This window comes from Haliotis cracherodii, unplaced genomic scaffold (assembly GCF_022045235.1).
Source record: "Haliotis cracherodii isolate W230 unplaced genomic scaffold, xgHalCrac1.p SCAF_14, whole genome shotgun sequence".
Taxonomy (NCBI): Eukaryota; Metazoa; Mollusca; class Gastropoda; order Lepetellida; family Haliotidae; genus Haliotis; species Haliotis cracherodii.
This window is the reverse complement of record NW_027266269.1, coordinates 26,027,071-26,046,776: the sequence shown is the minus strand read 5'-3', so window position 1 is coordinate 26,046,776 and position 19,706 is coordinate 26,027,071. Positions and strand designations below refer to the sequence as shown.

Below are 19,706 nucleotides of genomic sequence, written 5' to 3'. Positions count from 1 at the left end.
TGACACAAAACCTTTCCAAAGAAAAGGTGAGTACTCCTCTCTCACAACAACATACTTTGTTGACTGGTCTACAACAGCTAACTCCTCGTAAGCCGAACAACAAAAAGGTTGTGACTTGACATTCACAACAGCATTTGGGGAAGGTGAGGTGAAAAGGGGTTTAACGTCGCGTCCAAGATTATTGCACTTATATAGCGACGTGCATGTTCGTGTGTGTGTTTGTGTGGCTGTTTGTAATAGTCCGCACTGATGCCGATTTATAGTGCTAGCTCACTGAGATACCATGCCGCAGTTTAACATGAATACCCCACTCAGACACAGTATACTGACTCCGAGCCGACCAGCCCTTGTTTTAGCCCCTTAATGCCGAACGCCAGACAGGGTAACAACAAGTACCATCTTTTAACGTCTTTTGGTATGACGCGGCTGGGGATCGAACACCGGACCTTCTGCTCTCCGGGCGGACGCTCTACCACTAGACCACGGAGGCGGTCACATTTGGGAAAGAATGAGTGTTGTTCTTGAAAGCGAGTTTTCTACACACAGAAATGATATGCCCTGGCTTGAGGCAATATCTACAAGGAGGCTCTGACGAAAATCCATCAGTATTTCTAGAAACAACTTCAGTAGAACTAGACCTTTTGTCAACAAACTCAGATCCAGCTTGTTAGGACTAGATCTGGTGGGGCTGAACTATCCTTTCCTGATTTGTAAACCTGAGAACTCCTGCCTGTAAACCCTGACTGCTTAAAATTAGCCTATCCGCTTTCTGATCATCAAGATATGTCCGAATGTCTGTTGGTCTGAACAGGTCTGAACTGGTCTGGAAGCTAGTTAGACCATATGAATGGAGCGGGCGCGTGCCTGTCTCATCTCACATTTCATCTGACATTATATCAAGACCCGCAGTGTAGTGAAGATCACCTTTCACCACGGATTCCCAGCCTAGGCCAATCTCAGAACCTTGACAACTGTTGTAGCGAGGTGATTCATGTCATTGTCATTTCCACTGCTCCCACATTTTATACTGCCATTGCATATTGCACTACCACTCTACTGTGCATTGCCAACCGCCTCCGTGGTGTAGTGGTAGAGCGTCCGCCCGGAGAGCGGAAGGTCCGGGGTTCGATCCGCGGCCGCGTCATACCAAAAGACGTTAAAAGATGGTACTTGTTGTTACCCTGTCTGGCACTCGGCATTAAGGGGCTAAAACAAGGACTGGTCTGCTCGGAGTCAGTATTCTGTGTCTGAGTGGGGTATTCATGTTAAACTGCGGCAGCCACACAAACACACACACGTACATGCACGTCGCTATATAAGTGCAGTAATCTTGGACGCGACGTTAAACCCCATTTCACCTCACCTCACCTGTGCATTGCCATTGTATTAGCAGTGCAAAAAATCGTATTGATTTGTAACCTTGTTAATTTTGTAATACAATTGTTGATGGAATATCATTTGTTGTTTGTTGGTTGGTTTCTCACTATATTCTTTTACATACAGCTTTCGGGGTAATATATTGTTTGAATTTGGGAACTGACACACGTAACAGAAATTGGGAGCCCGTCCGGGATTGATATATCAGAAATAATTTGTCAAATTATTTGCTAAACATTATATTCTAATATTGGGTGAAGTCAACAATCACTGGTGTTTAGTGTAGAGGAGTATAGGCCAAGCAGAGAAAGAAAGAGAGGAATTAGGCTTAGAGAAATGGAAGCAGAAAAAGAGAAAGAAAAAGAAGAGAGGTGATTTCGGCTTAAAGAAATTGAAGCTGAGAAAGGAAAGGAAAAATTGAGAAATTGGGGGGGGTGGGGGGTGGTTGTCGTCTGAGAATGATTGCTGTTACGGTTTCAGTTTGTTATTTCAATGACAGCATTTTGATGAGGAAATTGAGGCCACGTGCTGGTAATTAAATAATGGTTTCCATCGAATTGTTCTAACAAATTCATATCGAAATATCGAGATTATTGCCCTTACATAGCGACGTGCATGCTTCGCTCTCCGGGCTGACGTGCGTCGTGTAGTTATTCAAGACTGTCAGTTGGCTCATCACCTCAGCCTTATCATCATCTCAGGTAATAATTAGTAATCTAATATGCTCTCTGACTTTATATTTGTAGAAAATGTCTAATTGGTAGCTACGTCAGGATGTTTGTATCCTTAACTTGGTTTGGAATGTTTTAGAATGATTTTTTGTTGCTGTTTGTTTGTTGTTTAACGCCGCAGTCAGCAATATTCCAGCTATATGACGGCGGTCTGTAAATAATCGAGTCTGGACCAGACAATCCAGTGAATGACATCATGAGCATCGATCCACGCAATTGGGATCGATGACATGCTTCAACCAAGTCAGCGAGCCTGACCGCCCGATCCCGTTAATCGTATCTTTACAGCAAGCATTGGTTGCTGAAGACCAATTCTACCCCGGATCTTCACGGGTCTTCTGTATTCTGAATTAATGTCACTCTATTCTATTCTCTTTTTTTCTATTTCTGCTTCAATTGTGAATAAATAGAGTTGTGTCCCTTGGGCACGCCAGAAACCTATGATTATGGGTTTGAATCCCGGTTCGCCCCGATCAGCACCATACCCGTGCTCGTGGGTTTCACCGAAGTGGTAAACTTCTGAGACCTGCATCACTTCGGGCTATTCCTCCCACATTAAGCTGACACGCCGTGATATAACTTCAAAACTGTTCAAAGCGGCGTTAAACCCAAATCACTCACTCACTGACTCGCTCTCACATCGGCTATCGTCCGGAGTTTAACGGAATAAACCGAGTGCGTTGGCAAGCTATCCCGTTCGTGGAACTCTGTACGATGTTACCGAGAATGCGCTGGAAGGAGCTTGTCCGAGTGGATTCTAAGGGAAGTAACTCTTTAAAACTTCCTGTACAAGGGGATTCGTTTACCCAAAATAAAGTGTTAGATTCGCAGAACTTTGGGGCTTGTGTGTGGTTTGTATCATGTTTTTGTTCTCAGTAAAAGCTCAATATACTCTGATGAACATGCAATGAGACCTCTTTAGACAACGTTATACACAATAACGAGGTCTAGTTGTTTTTATCACCAAGAAAACGAAAATGATTTTTCTCGGTCTATTCACAGTCTGCTCAGTGTTGTGAGTGTATTGTAATTATAGCCACTCAAAGTCAAGTGTACCGTCTCAGAGTCAGATTTCGGGAAGTAACGATATGTAAATGCGGTAACAACGCAGTTTACCGGGCGCAGCTTACTAGCTCAGTTACCGACTGTGGGTCTCGCTTCACAGATCTCGAGTGCCTCTTCGATCCTTGGGGGTTAAGGTAAGTTACCCCTCCCCCAGCTCTTTCCTTAGCCCTTCGATCCCCTTTCCGATCAAGCGTTTCTTTACCACCGGGAAGGCTTCCGCCTGTACCCCTCCTCCCAAACATATATATGTAGGCCTATGTGACTGCCTCTCAATCCTTAATTATATATATTTTATATGGGGGATACTTGAAGTTTTACCCCAGCCTCAAAAACATATCTTTGGAAGAAAGAAGAATATATAAAGCTTTTGGAGAAGGGTTACAAGCAGAAGTCTTTCCGGTATAAATCTCTTTTAACAAATCAATCCAGTGTAACTGCAGAAACTCAGTAAAACTTTCATCAAGTTGAAAGCTTTGGGGGGAAAAATGGCTACTGTGCATGTGCTTAAAAGTAGACAATCGGGTAGTGATGACAAATTATTGGTGATAGCGCCCATGGTAGGGTGTGGGCTAATTAGATTAACTCATTAGCTTAGCTTCAAGCTGGCAACATGAGTTCGATCCTCCATGCGGCGCGAATTGAAATCAGTCAAGTGACAGTCTACAGCAATCTATGAATTTACCTCAATATCTATTCGACACATCTTTGTGATCACCTTTCAATGATCAGTCAATTGATCAATGAAGACTAACACTTGTTATCACCTCAGTCTTATTTACATTGCAACTTCAGAAGTCGTTCCCGTTACGTTTATTGTGTCGGCCATTATGACTTCCTTTATTTGATGTAAATGTGTTACAATGCACTTATCAAAGTGACTGACTTATGTCGGAAGTTCTTAACAGATCTTTTTCATCTAATGATGATGTAATTTTAATCTATTTGCTATAACAAACTGCAAAAGATGTCCTTCGGGGCAAGTTGATAATTGATTAAAATATGTGAAGCAGCACTATCTTCAGACGAGTAACTAGGATGTGGTGTCATAATGCACCACTGCATCAATACATCACAAATTTACCTCTGGGAAGCCCATGTGTCCCTCCATATTTAATTTCCGTATTGATTTTTAAAGGGTAATATTTACAAAGTTTTGTTTTAACCGAGCCTAGTGTTAATACTTGGGCTGGATTTACCTTGCAGCTCAAAAAACAAATGGCTGAATTTTATGTTAATTTTATCATTATCTGTACTCTTAGAAATTAACCCACCATTCAAGTTTAGGCTTTAAAAGAGAAAAGAATTGGTTCTCAGGCAATGTTTTTTGAAAAATATAGTGCGGGCGGTTTTTTGTTTTTCAAAATTTTATGGAACCAAATAAACAGTTGTGTAACCAAATAAACAGCTATGTACAATCAACCTGGGAAAAGGGCCTCCGAGCACAAATGTATTCCTTGATGAGTAAAATACTGGAATACGCTCTTTGACTAGCCTTGGAATATTTACGTCGCTATATAAGTGCTATAATCTTGGACGCAACGTTAAACCCAATTTCACCTCACCTCACCTTGGAATATTTAAGAATTTTTTATGTTTCTTTTTTTAAAAATGTAAATATCATGTAAAAACGAAACATGCGGTAAACTTAATGATCATGAGGGCGGTGCCTGAGAGCTAAGAGTTTTATTTTTTAGCCTAAGCAGCATCTTCAATTTGTTGTCGCACTGCATGGAACATAAAGAATTCCATGCAAAAATGTAGCAAAATCTCAAGATAGGGATGGTATCATCACTCAACCTTGATCATATAATAAATTTATTGATAACTTAGAATCAGTATTAATTTACAATAGTTTGGACAGTATGTCTCTACAGCTTGATCTGCCTACACAATAATCCACTTATCAAGACTGCATATGAAGGAGACCTGTGAAGATCCCGGGTAGAATATCTCTTAATATAATAGTAAAATTATTGCCAAGTTGATGTGCTGAATTTAGAATCTATGAGTAAAAAATTCACAAAAATATTTTTTTAAATTGCGTAGTAGATCATGTAGCCTCCTTCACATTATTGACCCAATGAGGATCTGCGTTAGAACTTGTCTTCAGATTGTCTTGTTCGAACTCGAGTATTTACAGAGAGCAGTAATACAGCTTGCATATTGCTGAGTGTGGCAACACTTGAGAAACGACAAACCAGAAACTAGCTCTTTTAGCCCTGCTGTATGATTGTTGGTGTGTTGCAGTCAGGTCGACCTGAGTCATGGATCCCGAGCTGCTCAAGGGGAGGAATAAGTTCCTTCAGCGGGCCAAGGCTCAGCCGTCTGTAGAGAAGAGAAAGCACAAAGCCGATGAAAATGATCACAAGTCCAAAAAGCAGAAGATCAAATCATCGGCGCCCAAACCCAAACGTAAGTATTGATCATTCAGGCCTGTCTACAATATACACAGCAGGCATTCCGAATTAGAACTGGTCCACAGCAAACCATGCTGGGCCCACTTGCACAAAGAGATCTTAGCGCTACAACTATCGTAAGCCTGTGTTAAAGTATGGGAGTTACGATCATCTAGTTGGACCTGATACACAACCAGTTCGTTATTCATTCTACGACCTTGTAGTTGGGTTGGGATGGGTACTCGGGTTGGGTGGGTACTGAGAAGGACCCAGGTACCCACAAGACTACCCGAACCTGTGGTTAATAACGTGATATATTGTTTAACGACCAAAAATATTTAAAACTCCATGGTTACACTACAAGTCAGTAATGTTTGCATTTCTTCTGACTTTCATATGTTAAAGCTTCAGTCAACTTCAGTGTATACATGCATAACCAGATCATTTTATTTGTGTATCTAAATACTTTTTGCCAAGGCTACGTGTATCTAAATACATTTTGCTAAGGCCTAGGTCAAACTATTCCCAATCGGACAGTTTGTTCCTTCTCTTGAGACCTACAGTGGGTCCCCAGGTAGGGTCGTGTAATAGGGGGTGGTTACCCGGGTAGTAAATTTGCACTGATCCCAGCACTACCTTGTACCATGTTGTCGGAAGTAGCCTGTCCTTCTCGTCAGGATGACGATTGCTTTTGACTTCATTTATCCCAGACATCAAAACTATAATTGACACATCGTTCTTATCACTTCCACACATCAAGACAACCATAGCTACCATGCATGACAATACTACACTTACAGCTGACAGAACATCCACCAGATTCATGCGTCAACAGTGACTAAACACTAATGGGAATTAGAGTTGTCTCCCTTGCATCACCAGCTATTCCCAAATGTCTCAATTTTGGGTTGGCGTCTGATTGAGAAACAAGAAATTGTCTTTATCAACGTGGTCAAGCCTTATGTGTAAACAGTTATGGAAACAATATGTAGATGTATGATGTCAGTGTGCAACTAGAATACTCTCCCAAGCTGTGTTGGGGTTATGGGAGCCTATTTGTCTAAAATATGTCGTTTCGCTGTGCAGAATTATGCCCCTTTGTTGCACCAGGAATTTATGATAGTGGGGTAGCCTTGTGATGAAGGCGTTTGCTGATCAGGCCAAAGACCTGGATTCGATTCCCGACCTGGGTACAATGTGTGAAGCTCATTTCTGGTGTCCCCCTGACGTGATATTGCTGGAATTTTGCTAAAAGCGGTGTAAAACCGTACTCACTCACTCACTCCAAAGGCTGTTTCCCCCAGTTACATTTCTAGGCGACTATCCCCATGCTTGTGGGTTTCACCAAAGTGGTAAATGTCTAAAACTTGCATTGCCTTTCGCATGAAACTGACACGCCTTGATATATCTGAAAGCAATGTTGTCGCCATCAACTCACTCCGCCTGTGCTAACCATTGATGTTCCCCCGCACAGAGGCTCCTCCACTGGACTACAAGACGGCCCAGGGCAGTTCTCAGTTCAAGTTTGGTGTCCTGGCTAAGATCGTCAAGCACATGAAGGTATGATTGGCATAGATTGAGAGTTCTGGATTCTATAAGACAGTTTACCAGAATAATCGTTACTGATGCACACACTGATTTAGAGGGTCTTGAAATTTCAATCAGACCTGTTAACCCCAGTCCTGCACCATGACTGGAATTTATATTTTTTAGTTATTTTTTTTATTAAAAGCTTATGCAAGTCTAGATCAAACTAACCAAGTCTAGTTTGCTTGATTCCACATATGAAAACAACAGAAGAGGAAAGGTTCTTTCGAAAAATGTTTTTATTATTTTAAACACATGTTTTCATTGACTAAGTGTTAGTCTATGTTAACCCCTTAATTGCCAAGCAAGTAAGAATCTGTGTGTAGCTTCAGCTTTTTTACAAGGTGCGGGGTGAATTGGCAATGTCAATTTTTTAAATTTATTTCGATAATGTTTTGACATAATAATTTATCATCCCAAATGTGGCTAATACAGCAGATATGGCTTGGGTATATCAAGTGATATCCACATTGTAGATGTTGCTGCAATTAAATTGCATCACAATGCTTTGCAGACCATTGTGACATCATTGGTTACCATGACGTCACAATCAAATGACATCACTAATGGCTCTGCTACTGAAGTTGTTAGCAACATCAGCAAGCCTCAGAGTTTTAAACTTTTATAGACTCGTGTAGATATATTTGATGTCAAAAGTTGGTTGGTGGGTTGGTTTGTTGTTTAACGCCCCACTCAGCAATATTCCAGCTATATGATGGCGGTCTGTAAATAATCGAGTCTGGACCAGACAATCCAGTGGTTAATATCTAGAGCATCGATCCATGCAATTGGGATGGATGACATGCATCAACCAAGTCAGCGAGCCTGACCACCCGATCCCGTTAGTCACCTTTTATGAGTCATAAGCATTTTAAGCGTTTTAAGCATAGTCACCTTTTACGGCAAGTATGGGTTGCTGAAGACCTATTCTACCCCGGAATCTTCAAAAGACACTTGGGTGAGATTCTCCATATAATTGAATACTGTAAAGTTCATTGATCACTATCTGGTTTTAGATTCGACACCAGAATGGCGAGCCGGAGCCACTGGACATTGAGGAAATATTGGACGAGACGAACCAGCTGGATATCGGCAGCAGGATGCGACACTGGCTGCACACAGAGGTGAACTGGGGGATGAGGTGTTACCATGGTAACATGCAGAGGTGAACTGGGGGATTTTGTTGTCATGGTAACATACAGAGGTGAATTGCAGAATATTTGTAACTTTGGGTACATACAAAGGTGAAGTAGGGATTATGTGTTACCATGGCGACATACAGAGGTGAATTGGGAGATTATGTGTTACCATGGTGACATACAGAGGTGAATTGGGAGATTGTGTTACCATGGTGACATACAGAGGTGAATTGGGGGATTATTTGTTTACATACAGAAGGGGATTTGGATATTATGGGTTTACATAGAGAGGAACTGACGGATAACCTGTTGACATGTGCAATGTGTAATGTTTTTGAAGGAGAGAAGAGAAGTTGACGTGTTTAAGTGAAAATAGTAAAAAAGGGACGAGGTCTGCAAATGATTATTTTTTTTATTATTATTTATTTTATTGAAAATCTTTGTAAGAGCAGGTCTATGACCTATGTGGTTGCACAGTCTTTGTAAGAGCAGGTGGATGACCTATGTGGTTGCACAGTCTTTGTAAGAGCAGGTCCATGACCTATATGGTTGCACAGTCTTTGTAAGAGCAGGTTCATGACCTATATGGTTGCAAGTCTTTGTAAGAGCAGGTGGATGACCTATATGATTGCACAGTCTTCGTAAGAGCAGGTTCATGAACTATATGGTTGCACAGTCTTTGTAAGAGCAGGTTCATGACCTATAAGGTTGCACAGTCTTTGTAAGAGCAGGTTCATGACCTATATGGTTGCACAGTCTTTGTAAGAGCAGGTGGATGACCTATATGGTTGCACAGTCTTTGTAAGAGAAAGTCCATGACCTATGTGGTTGCACAGTCTTTGTAAGAGAAAGTCCATGACCTTTATCGTTGCACAGTCTTTGTAAGAGCAGAACTATGACCTACATGGTTGCACAGTCTTTATAAGAGCAGGTCTATGGCCTATATGGTTGCACAGGCTTTGTAAGAGCAGATCCATGACCTACATGGTTGCACAGTCTTTGTAAGAGCAGGTCTATGGCCTATATGGTTGCACAGGCTTTGTAAGAGCAGATCCATGACCTACATGGTTGCACAGTCTTTGTAAGAGAAAGTCCATGACCTATGTGGTTGCACAGTCTTTGTAAGAGAAAGTCCATGACCTATGTGGTTGCACAGTCTTTGTAAGAGAAAGTCCATGACCTATATCGTTGCACAGTCTTTGTAAGAGCAGATCCATGACCTACATGGTTGCACAGTCTTTGTAAGAGCAGGTCCATGGCCTATATGGCATGATATGGTTGCACAGTCTTTGTAAGAGCAAGTCCATGACCTACATGTTTACACAGTCTTTGTAAGAGCAAGTCCATGACCTATATGGTTGCACAGTCTTGGTCAGGGAAAGTCCATGATGTTCATCTCCTTAGGTACCCATCTTGGCTCATTCAAATGTTAAATTCATTTAAAATGTTCTTCATGAAAACTGGAGAATTTAGCCTTTTTGACATAGTTTCACTTGTCTCTACGGTTGTTTTCAAACATGTACCTGTCTTAACATGAACACCTTTGATAGCTTTTATAACGATTTTATGCAAATCTTGCTCATTTCTAAAATAATTCAAATCTTCTGGGGCAAATAGACCCCTATCACTCCACACATGCAGCAATATATGACCTGCAGAATCAACACACAGGGTTTGCAGACCTATGTCCTGTACATCCTGATCACGCTTTGGAATCAATTCTATCTCATTAATCTCACAACTGACGGATGACACGATGTTTCAGGCACTCATAAACAATCCGAAGATCATCGTTGTTGAAGATCGCCACTTGAAGAAGTTCCTGTTCAAACCCAAGTACGCGGTGAGGGACCGCAAGAGTCTGATGAAGCTCTTGAAGAGCTACGACCTGCACGGCCGAGGTGGGATTCTCATGGAGGACATCGAGGAGTCACTGCCCGATTCAGCCAAAGTCTTCAAAGTAAGTGGGGAATATGGAGATCGAGCATACATGCCAACTGCCCCGAATTGTTCGTAGTTCTTACAAATTTGCAGCTAAAATAAACAAAGATGATTTCTTCCTTAATCGTGTTAATTCATATGAATAATATGCCATTTAGCTGAGGTAACTATATCTCTGTGCTGCTCCCTATAAACAATTTTGATATTGCGTGTCACTACACAGACTCAGTTTCAAGTCTTGTAAAGTGACAAGGCGCCGCAATTCGCTGTGCAGAAACCAATGATTGTGGGTTCGAATCTCGGTTCGCCCTGATCATGTTTCTAGGTTTGTCAGCACCATAAATGTGCTCGTGTGTTTCACAGAAGTGGTAAACGTCTGAGACCTGCATCACTTCAGGCTTTCCTCCCACATTAAGCTGACACACCGTGATATAACTGGAATACTGTTAAAAGCGGTATTACTCACTCACTCACTGTGAGGCGACATGTCAGTGTCAAAATGGTTTTTAGAGCAGCACAGAGATAGTTACAAATCTTGTTCGGGTATCAAACTCAGGTCTTCGACCTCCACTCATCACTGACTTTTGTTATATGAATTATTATTATGAATATTGTTGTTATTATTATTTACCCTAACTATGCTAACACCTGCTAGATCTAGTGTTTGGGTGAAGAATTAGGCCTTATCTTCATGAAACAAACGCAAGGAAATTAAGATAGAATGATACAAGTTCTGATCAACCATCTTTGAAATGTTTCACTAATGATCATGCTTCATATCATAACAGTATTTTGTCAAATTGTAAGATAAAACCTGACGATTCTTACGTCATGTGGGCAATGGGGTAGCCTAGTGGTTAAAGCTTTCGCTCATCACGCCGATGACCGGGGTTCGAGTCCCGGCGTGGGTAGAATGTGTGAAGCCCATTTCTGGTATCCCCTGCCGTGATATTGCTGGAATATTGCTAAAAGCTGCATAAAACCATGCTCACACACTCATTGTGCGAGAATCTGTAGCTGACGACCGCCTCCGTGGTCTATTGGTAGAGCGTCCGCCTGGAGAGCGGAAGGTCTGGGGTTTGATCCCTGACCGCGTCATACCAAAAGACGGTACTTGTTGATACCCTGTTTGGCGCTCGGCATTAAGGGGCTAAAACAAGGACTGGTCGGCTCAGAGTCAGTATACTGTGTCTGAGTGGGGTATTCATGTTAAACTTCGGCATGGTATCTCAGTGAGCTAGCACTATAAATCGGCATCAGTCGGGACTAGTACAAGCAGCCACACACACACACACGTGCATGCACGTCGCTATATACACCATTTCACCTCACCTCACCTGTGTCTGACTGACATGTTCCTGAGCTGTCTTGTCTGTTTGCAGCAGCTGGGAGAACACATCATCTATGTGACGAGGCCCATTGACAAGAAGAAGGTGCTCTACTACAACGACAAGTACTGCCAGTTCAAAATAGATGAAGGTACGTCTGGCAGTCTTCTAACCTCTTCCCTGCATTGGTCCAGCTTGTGTTTTTGTTTGTTTGTTGTTTAATGCTGCACTCTGCAGTACTCAAGCTATATGACAGCAGACTGTAAATAATCTGTCCAGACCATCATGAGCATTAATCTACGCAATTGGGATACGATGACATGCATCAACCAAGTCAGCGAGCCTGACCACCCGATCCCGTTAGTCGCCTTTTTCGACAAGCATAGTCGCCTCTTACGGTATGCATGGGTTGCTGAAGACCTATTCTGCCCCGGATCTTCACGGGTCCGAGCTTGTGAAACAAAACTATGAGACTATGTGGGCAATCCAACAAAATTCTTCAAACAAAAAGTGATAATGAAAACCTTTAACATAATTGACGATAATTATCCCCCCGGCCTTCAATGCGGGGGGATATAGTTGACGCCTCGTCTGTCTGTCCGTCCGTCCATCCGTAATTGTTTCATTTCTGGAGCCTAACTCAAAAACCTTTTAATATCTTTCAACAAGACTCGGCAGATATATCAAACAGATCCTGAAGTGCTGCCTGTTGCTATTTGTGGATTTTGGCATTTAAGGGGAGTTTGGGGTAAGGTGTTGTTTCCAGGGCACAACTTGAAATGGATTGGAGCACCCCAGGGCTGAGGCTCAGTGACTTGATTAATAGAAGATTCCGGGGTAGAATACGTCTTCAGCAACCCATACTTGCCGTAAAGGGTGACTCTGCTTGTCGTAAAAGGCGACTAATGGGATCGGGTGGTCAGGCTCGCTGACTTGGTTGATGCATGTCATCAATCCCAATTGTGTGGATCGATGCTCATGATATTAATCACTGGATTGTCTGGTCCAGACTCGATTATTTATAGACCGCTGTCATATAGCTGGAATATTGCTGAGTGCGGCGTTAAACAACCAACCAACCAACCAACCAATGTTATATTCCCCAAAAGTATCAAAAGTTTTCAGAGAACTTTTGAAAAATATTAAAATATTTTATTATTGTATCATATTTCATGTTCGATAGCACAGAGTTTATCATTCAATAAATGTATAGAGATAAGCAGTCAGCATATGTCAACATGGTCAGTTTTAATTACTGGATGGCGTTAAACAACAAACCAACCAACCAACTTGATTGATAGTGTGTCATCGTACGTATGTCATTGTCCGTTGCATCAATCACTGGATTGTGCGGTCAAAAATTGATTATTTGCAGGCTGTCATCATATAGCTGGAATATTGCCAAGTACGGTGCTAAACAAGAAAAACAGACAAACAAAACAAACAATCATTTAAAAAAATAAGTGAAAATTCTTTCCCAACTCAAGGTTCACAGTGTCTTGAAAAAAACTTGAATTGGCAGCCAAACTTTGAAAAAAACTTAAATTTGAAACTACCTTTTACAGTTCAGTAAAATGTGTTGATAGATAACTTGATAGATAAAAAATATTGAAACACTGGTGTATGGATTTGAGCATTTCAATCGTGGGTTCGAATTCTGGTTTGACCTGATTATGTTTCTAGGTTTGTCAGCACCATATCCGTGCTCGTTGGTTTCACCGAAGTGGTAAACGTCTGAGACCTGCATCACTTCGGGCTTTCCTCCCACATTAAGCTGACATGCCATGATATAACTGAAATACTGTTCAAAGCTGTGTTACGCTCAACTCACTCAACAGCTGTGTATTCTGACAATGAATGTACAAGTAATGGTGTGGTACATGGTTACCTCCCTTTGGACCATGCACCCAAGCTCCTCACAGCGATGGCCTGTTCGCGGAGCTCTCTGTACTATCATCAGGCAAAGCTCCCCACTGTGCTGGGCGGCCACTACCATGCATGGAGTTGAACACGCAACCGACTGACCATTATGTTTACAACAAACAAGTGACGACCGTCATGACGCTAAATACTCTTACTCCAGCTAAATTATTATCGTCCCGAAATCATTTCCGGTGTATAACTCATAAACCGTTAAATACTTTCTTACAAAACTTTGCATGTCTATCAGACTCATGCTGAACTGGTGCCTTTTGCTATTTAGGAATTTTAGAAATTTTTTTTTTTTTCGTTTCCATGGCAACAAGTTGGACTTAGGTTCTATGAGGGTGCTGTTTGTTTCCGGAGCATAACTCATAAACCATTAAATATTTTCTCACAAAACTTTGCATGTCTACTAGGCACATACTGAACTGGTGCCTTTTGCTATTTAGGAATTTTATAAATTGTTCATGTTTCCACGCCAAGAAGTTGGATTTAAGTATATAGGATTGGTTTACTTTAGAAGTATAACAAATAAACTGTTAAATATTTCCTTGCCAAACATTGCATGTCTATATATAAAGCGCATACTGAACTAGTGCCATTTGATATTAAGGAGTTTTAGAAATGTTTATTTTAGAATTTCCATTGCAGTTATTTTGACATGGGCTAAGAGAATGTTGGGTCTGTTATCTGTTTTGGGACCATAACGTGTTAAAATGGGCGGGGGATATACGCTTGGATTTTATTGTTTGTGAACAATGGGGACTGCAGCTTACTTTATAATCCAGATATTGACCTTTTTATCATAATCTAATGGGAATATACCAAATCTGTTTGTACCACTAAGTCCTGGGTTTGAAATCGTCCCCAGCAACCTATGCTGCCTTTTGAACTTTGTAAAATTATATTGTGGCATGTTTATTGTGGTATGTTTGAAATATTCACTGAAAGGAGAAGTGTAATATCATTGTATGATTTGTGCAGAATTTCAGAAGATGTGGCGCAGTGTTGCGGTGGATGGTCTGGATGAGAAGAAGATCGAGGAATACCTGGACAAGCATGGTATCTCCTCAATGCAAGACCTGGGACCCAAACCTGTTGTACGTACAGCTCCTTCACCTGTACCGTGTCAGAGATGTTGTCTCCCCCTGTGTGGAGTCTGGGTCTAAATAGGTCTCACGTACCCCAGCTTCCCTAGAAGAGCCATTAAGAGGGGCAGGGGATCTGTTGGTCAGACTCTTCTTTGGCTTGGTAACAAACCTCTGGCCAAACCTCAGGGACCCGTGAAGATTCTGGGGTAGAATAGGTCTTCAGCAACCCATGCTTTCTGTAAAAGGTGACTGTGCTTGTCGTAAAAGGCGACTAACGGGATCGGGTGGTCAGGCTCGCTGACTTGGTTGATGCATGTCATCGATCCCAATTGTGTGGATCGATGCTCATGATATTAATCACTGGATTGTCCGGTCCAGACTTGATTATTTACAGACTGCCGTCATATAGCTGGAATATTGCTGAGTGCGGAGTTAAACAACAAACCAACCAACCAACCAACCAACCAAACCTCAGGCTGTGATTTTCTGCGTGGGACTTTGATGTCATATGTTAATGATATTATTTTTAGTAGTAATTTACATCAGACTGGGGACAAATGCAGTGCATTTGTTGTTTGATAAAATGTTGCATCCCTCTCTTAATCCCCATTTATCACTCACTCACTCACTCACTCACTCACTCACTCACTCACTCACTCACTCACTCAATCACTCACTCACTCACTCACCCACACTCGCTCACTCACCAACCCACACTCACTCACTCACTCGCTCACTCACCCACACTCGCTCACTCACCCACACTCGCTCACTCACCCACACTCACTAGCCTACCCACCCACACTCACTCACTTAGCGACCACCTCCGTGGTCTAGTGGTAGAGCGTCCGCCCAGAGAGCGGAAGGTCCGGGGTTCTATCCCGACCGCGTCATACAAAAAGACGTTAAAAGATGGTACTTGTTGTAAGCCTGTCTGGCGCTCGGTATTAAGGGTCTAAAACAAGGACTGGTCGGCTCGGAATCAGTATACTGTGTCTGAGTTGGGTATTCATGTTAAACTGCGGCATGGTATCTCAGTGGGCTAGCAGTATAAATCGTCATCAGTTCGGACTAGTACAAGCAGCCACACAAACACACACACGTACATGCACGTCGCTATATAAGTGCAATAATCTTGGACGCGACGTTAAACCCCATTTCACCTTACCTCACTCACTCACTCACTCATGCACCCACCCACTCACCCACTCACCAATGCCCACCAAGCATTCACAGACTCGCCCACCCAGCATTCACAGACTCACTCACCCACCAATGCCCTCACTCACTCACCCACTCACTCACTCACTTACCCACCCACTCACTCACTCACTCACTCACTCACTCACTCACTCACTCACCCACTCACTCACTCACTTACCCACCCACTCACTCACTCACTCACTCATGCACCCACCCACTCACCCACTCACCAATGCCCTCACTCACTCACCCACTCACTCACTCACTTACCCACCCACTCACTCACTCACTCACTCACTCACTCACTCACTCACTCACTCACTCACTCACTCACTCACTCATGCACCCACCCACTCACCCACTCACCAATGCCCACCAAGCATTCACAGACTCGCCCACCCAGCATTCACAGACTCACTCACCCACCAATGCCCTCACTCACTCACCCACTCACTCACTCACTTACCCACCCACTCACTCACTCACTCACTCACTCACTCACTCACTCACTCACTCACCCACTCACTCACTCACTCACCCACTCACTCACTCACTCACTCACTCACTCACTTACCCACCCACCCACTCACTCACTCACTCACTCACTCACTCACTCACTCACTCACTCACTCACTCACTTACCCACCCACCCACTCACTCACTCACTCACTCACCCACCCACTCACCCACTCACTCACTCACTCACTCACTCACTCACTCACTCACTTACCCACCCACCCACTCACTCACTCACTCACTCACTCACTCACTCACTCACTCACTCACTCACTTACCCACCCACTCACTCACTCACTCACTCACTCACTCACTCACTCACTCACTCACTCACTCACTCACTCACTCACTCACTCACACACTCACTCACTCACTCACTCACTCACTCACTCACTCACCCATGTGCTCATCTGTTCCAGGCTGCTGTCAAGCGGAAGAAGGGCGGGAGTCGGAAAGGAAAACAGTTCAAGAAACACAACGACCATCTTGACAACGTTCTGGAGGACTACACCCACGGCATCGCCAACAAGAAAACTTGACCTGCTGGTCGACCTGCCGGTGGAACTGACAAAGTGAAGGAGTAGGAATGGAACCTTACTTTTGTAATACTTGATTCACGACATGATCCATGGGATTATCTTTATGTGATGTCAAGAAAAAATACAATCATGTTTAGATGTCGGTCGGTTTTTTTGCTCCATGGCAGCATCACCTGTGAGAATTCTGGATTAGAATTGGTCGTAAGAGGCGACCAAATGGATCAAGTTGTCAGACTGTGTTTTGCGTATCCTCGTATGCCGACAATGTGGATCGCTGCTCACAATATCAATCACTGGATTGTCTGGTCCAGACTTCATTATTTACAGTCTGCCATTGTATAGCTGGAATATTGCTGAGTGGGGCGTTAAACAACAAACGAAAACAAAACTTGTTACAACACAAACACATGATCGAATCAATTAATGGACTTGGTGGGATGAAGCTATATTGTATATGGGAACCAGATTGTATATCATCAGATGTTCAAATAATTGAAACAGTTCGTATCATGTTAGTTAAGACATGGTTTGATTTCTATCTTCGATCGGGACAATGTCATGACTTCACTAACAGTTGGATATTTGCATGGATCTCAGACATGTGTCGTAAATCTTGGCCATTGTGTTGTCATGATAACTTGAACTTTGTATCGTCATGCATTGTGTCATCATAAAATCTCAGTACCCATGAGGGGGCACGGGTGGCCCAGTTGTCTAAGCGCCGCGATTCGGTGTCTAGAATTGCGTCCCTTGGGCACGCCAGAAACCTATGATTGTGAGTTCGAATCCCAAAGTGGTAAACGTCTGAGACCTGCATCACTTCGGGCTTTCCTCCCACATTAAGCTGACACGCCGTGATATAACTGGAATAATGTTAAAAGCGGCGTTAAACCCAACTCACTCACTCAGTGGCCATGAGGATCCGGGTTAGAATAGGTCTTCAGCACCCCATGTTTGCCGTAAAAGGCAACAATGCTTGTAGTAAGAGGCGATTAACAGGATCGGGTGGTCAGACTCACTGACTTGGTTGATGCATGTCATCAAATCCCAATTTGACATCAATCACTGGATTGTCTGGTCCAGACTCGATTATTTACAGACCACCGTCATATAGCTGCAATACTGCTGAGTGCAGCGTTGAACAACAAACAAACAAACAAACATAAAATCTCCGACATTGTACTCATCATGTCATTAAACATTGTGTCGTTGAACATTGTGTCGTCATGACATCTCAGATACCGTGTCATCATAACTTCAGACTTTGTGTTGTTGGACCGGACATGTTTGTTTGGAGGCTGACCTAGCGATGTGATTTGACCATCAGAGAGCCCAAATTCATCTCTCACACATTTGTATGATGGCCTATTGTACGTTCATGGAACACATGCCACAGTCCAAGCCTCTAAGTTTTATTAAGTCCTTAGTGGCTTCCTGGCTCATTTTTTTCAAAGAATTTGTTATTTTCTAATTGAAACAAAAATGAGAAATTTTGTGTGTTTCACCAAAGCGGGGCTCTCCCTCATTTAAGTACTCATTTCTTGGGAGATTCTTATGTCGTTCTCATACCGGATAATAAAAATCATAAAAGCTCATTCAGATTTGTATGTGTTTTTTTCACAAACCTTAGACACACATGATTAACATGCGAGCAGTCGGAATCTAGCCGAGGGCTAGCATTTCACTTTTAACGTTTCATTGTTTAATAGCTTATCTGGTCATACATTAAAGTTTTCGTACTGTTGGTTTCCTGGACAAAAGTAGAAATAGCTGGGACGAGAGTTCGATACCGAACGTGGCCAAACTGTTTTATACATGCATAACTTGAGAAGCTTTGCTTCAGTTACATTTTCAAGTAAAAACTGCAAAAAAACAGAAAATTTGAAGATTGGTTACAATCTGCTTTGGCGTTGAAAGTGGTCGGTCATACTAGGGCTGGGACGGGTAACTCGGGTACCCGGTTCGGGTGGGTACAGAGTAGGACCCAGGTACCCAGAGGACTACCCGGACCCGTGGTTAGTCACGTGATATATTGTCTAATGACTAAAATTATCTGGAACTCCATGGTTACACTACAAGTCATTAATGTTCGCTTTTCTTTCTGACTAGGCACCCATTCATTCTGACTTTTCATATGGTTAAATAAACATATAACTTAAGTCAACTTCAGTGTATGCATGACCAGATTGTTTAATACATGTATCTAAATACATTTAGGGAGGACGACGCTAAAAAAGTTCCCAATAGGACATTTTGAGACATCTCCTGAGACCTAGAGTGGGTACCCGGGTAGGGTAGGGTAATAGGGGGGTGGGTACCCGGGTAGTAAATTTGGACTCGTCCCAACCCTAGGTCATACAATACCCACCCCACCACATGTGGGCTAAATGCTACTATGCTTGTGAGAGGCAACTAACGAAATCGGTTGGTTAGGCTAGATGACTTGGTTGATGTATGTCATCTTATCCCATTTGTGTGGATTGATGCTCATGATATCAATCACTGGATTGTCTGGTCCAGACTAGATTATTTACAGACCGCTGCCATAGAGCGGGAATATTGCTGAGAGCGGCGTTAAACAACAAACAAATCACATTCAGGATCAGGTGTCCTGTTGTAAGAGTCACATAATGGGGATTGTGTGTCCAAAATGGCTGCCAAGTATAGACACAAGGATATGCTATGTGTTACTGTGGCTGAATGACTCACTCACTCATGTTTTTTGTGGCACAAAATATCTGGTAATATGTTGGTTTGCAGTTTCTGTACCTGACAACTGTCTTAACACCTGACTAAGCTCATCTTCCCTAGGCAAGGGAGTTAACTGACTGTAGAGTCCAGTTTACACCCTTGCCGAACTTGGCTGGAAT

General features: G+C 42.6%; 1 protein-coding gene across 2 annotated transcripts; it reads left to right on the top strand.

Annotated features, from left to right (window-relative positions):
- Positions 1-2,887: 2,887 nt before the first annotated feature.
- LOC139460651 (transcription initiation factor IIE subunit beta-like) lies at positions 2,888-18,421 on the top strand. Of its 2 annotated transcripts, XM_071242122.1 has the most exons (9): positions 2,915-2,959; positions 3,145-3,307; positions 5,421-5,585; positions 7,044-7,129; positions 8,173-8,280; positions 10,061-10,255; positions 11,619-11,715; positions 14,472-14,587; positions 16,717-18,421. In XM_071242122.1, exons 3-9 carry the CDS (start codon positions 5,438-5,440, stop codon positions 16,834-16,836), a joined length of 870 nt encoding a protein of 289 aa, XP_071098223.1. In that variant the 5' UTR covers positions 2,915-2,959; positions 3,145-3,307; positions 5,421-5,437; the 3' UTR covers positions 16,837-18,421. The 2 variants fall into 2 exon arrangements, with proteins under 2 accessions (XP_071098224.1, XP_071098223.1); XM_071242123.1 differs by lacking the exon at positions 3,145-3,307 and having other exon boundaries at positions 2,888-2,959.
- Positions 18,422-19,706: the final 1,285 nt, after the last annotated feature.

What these genes read in the sequence shown, in the direction of transcription:
- LOC139460651 (XM_071242123.1), top strand. Translation starts at nt 5,438, where the DNA reads ATGGATCCCGAGCTGCTCAAGGGGAGGAATAAGTTCCTTCAGCGGGCC. An exon ending in AGATCGTCAAGCACATGAAG is followed by an intron (nt 7,130 to 8,172) that starts GTATGATTGGCA and finishes ATCTGGTTTTAG; the next exon opens with ATTCGACACCAGAATGGCGA. An exon ending in GACACTGGCTGCACACAGAG is followed by an intron (nt 8,281 to 10,060) that starts GTGAACTGGGGG and finishes ACGATGTTTCAG; the next exon opens with GCACTCATAAACAATCCGAA.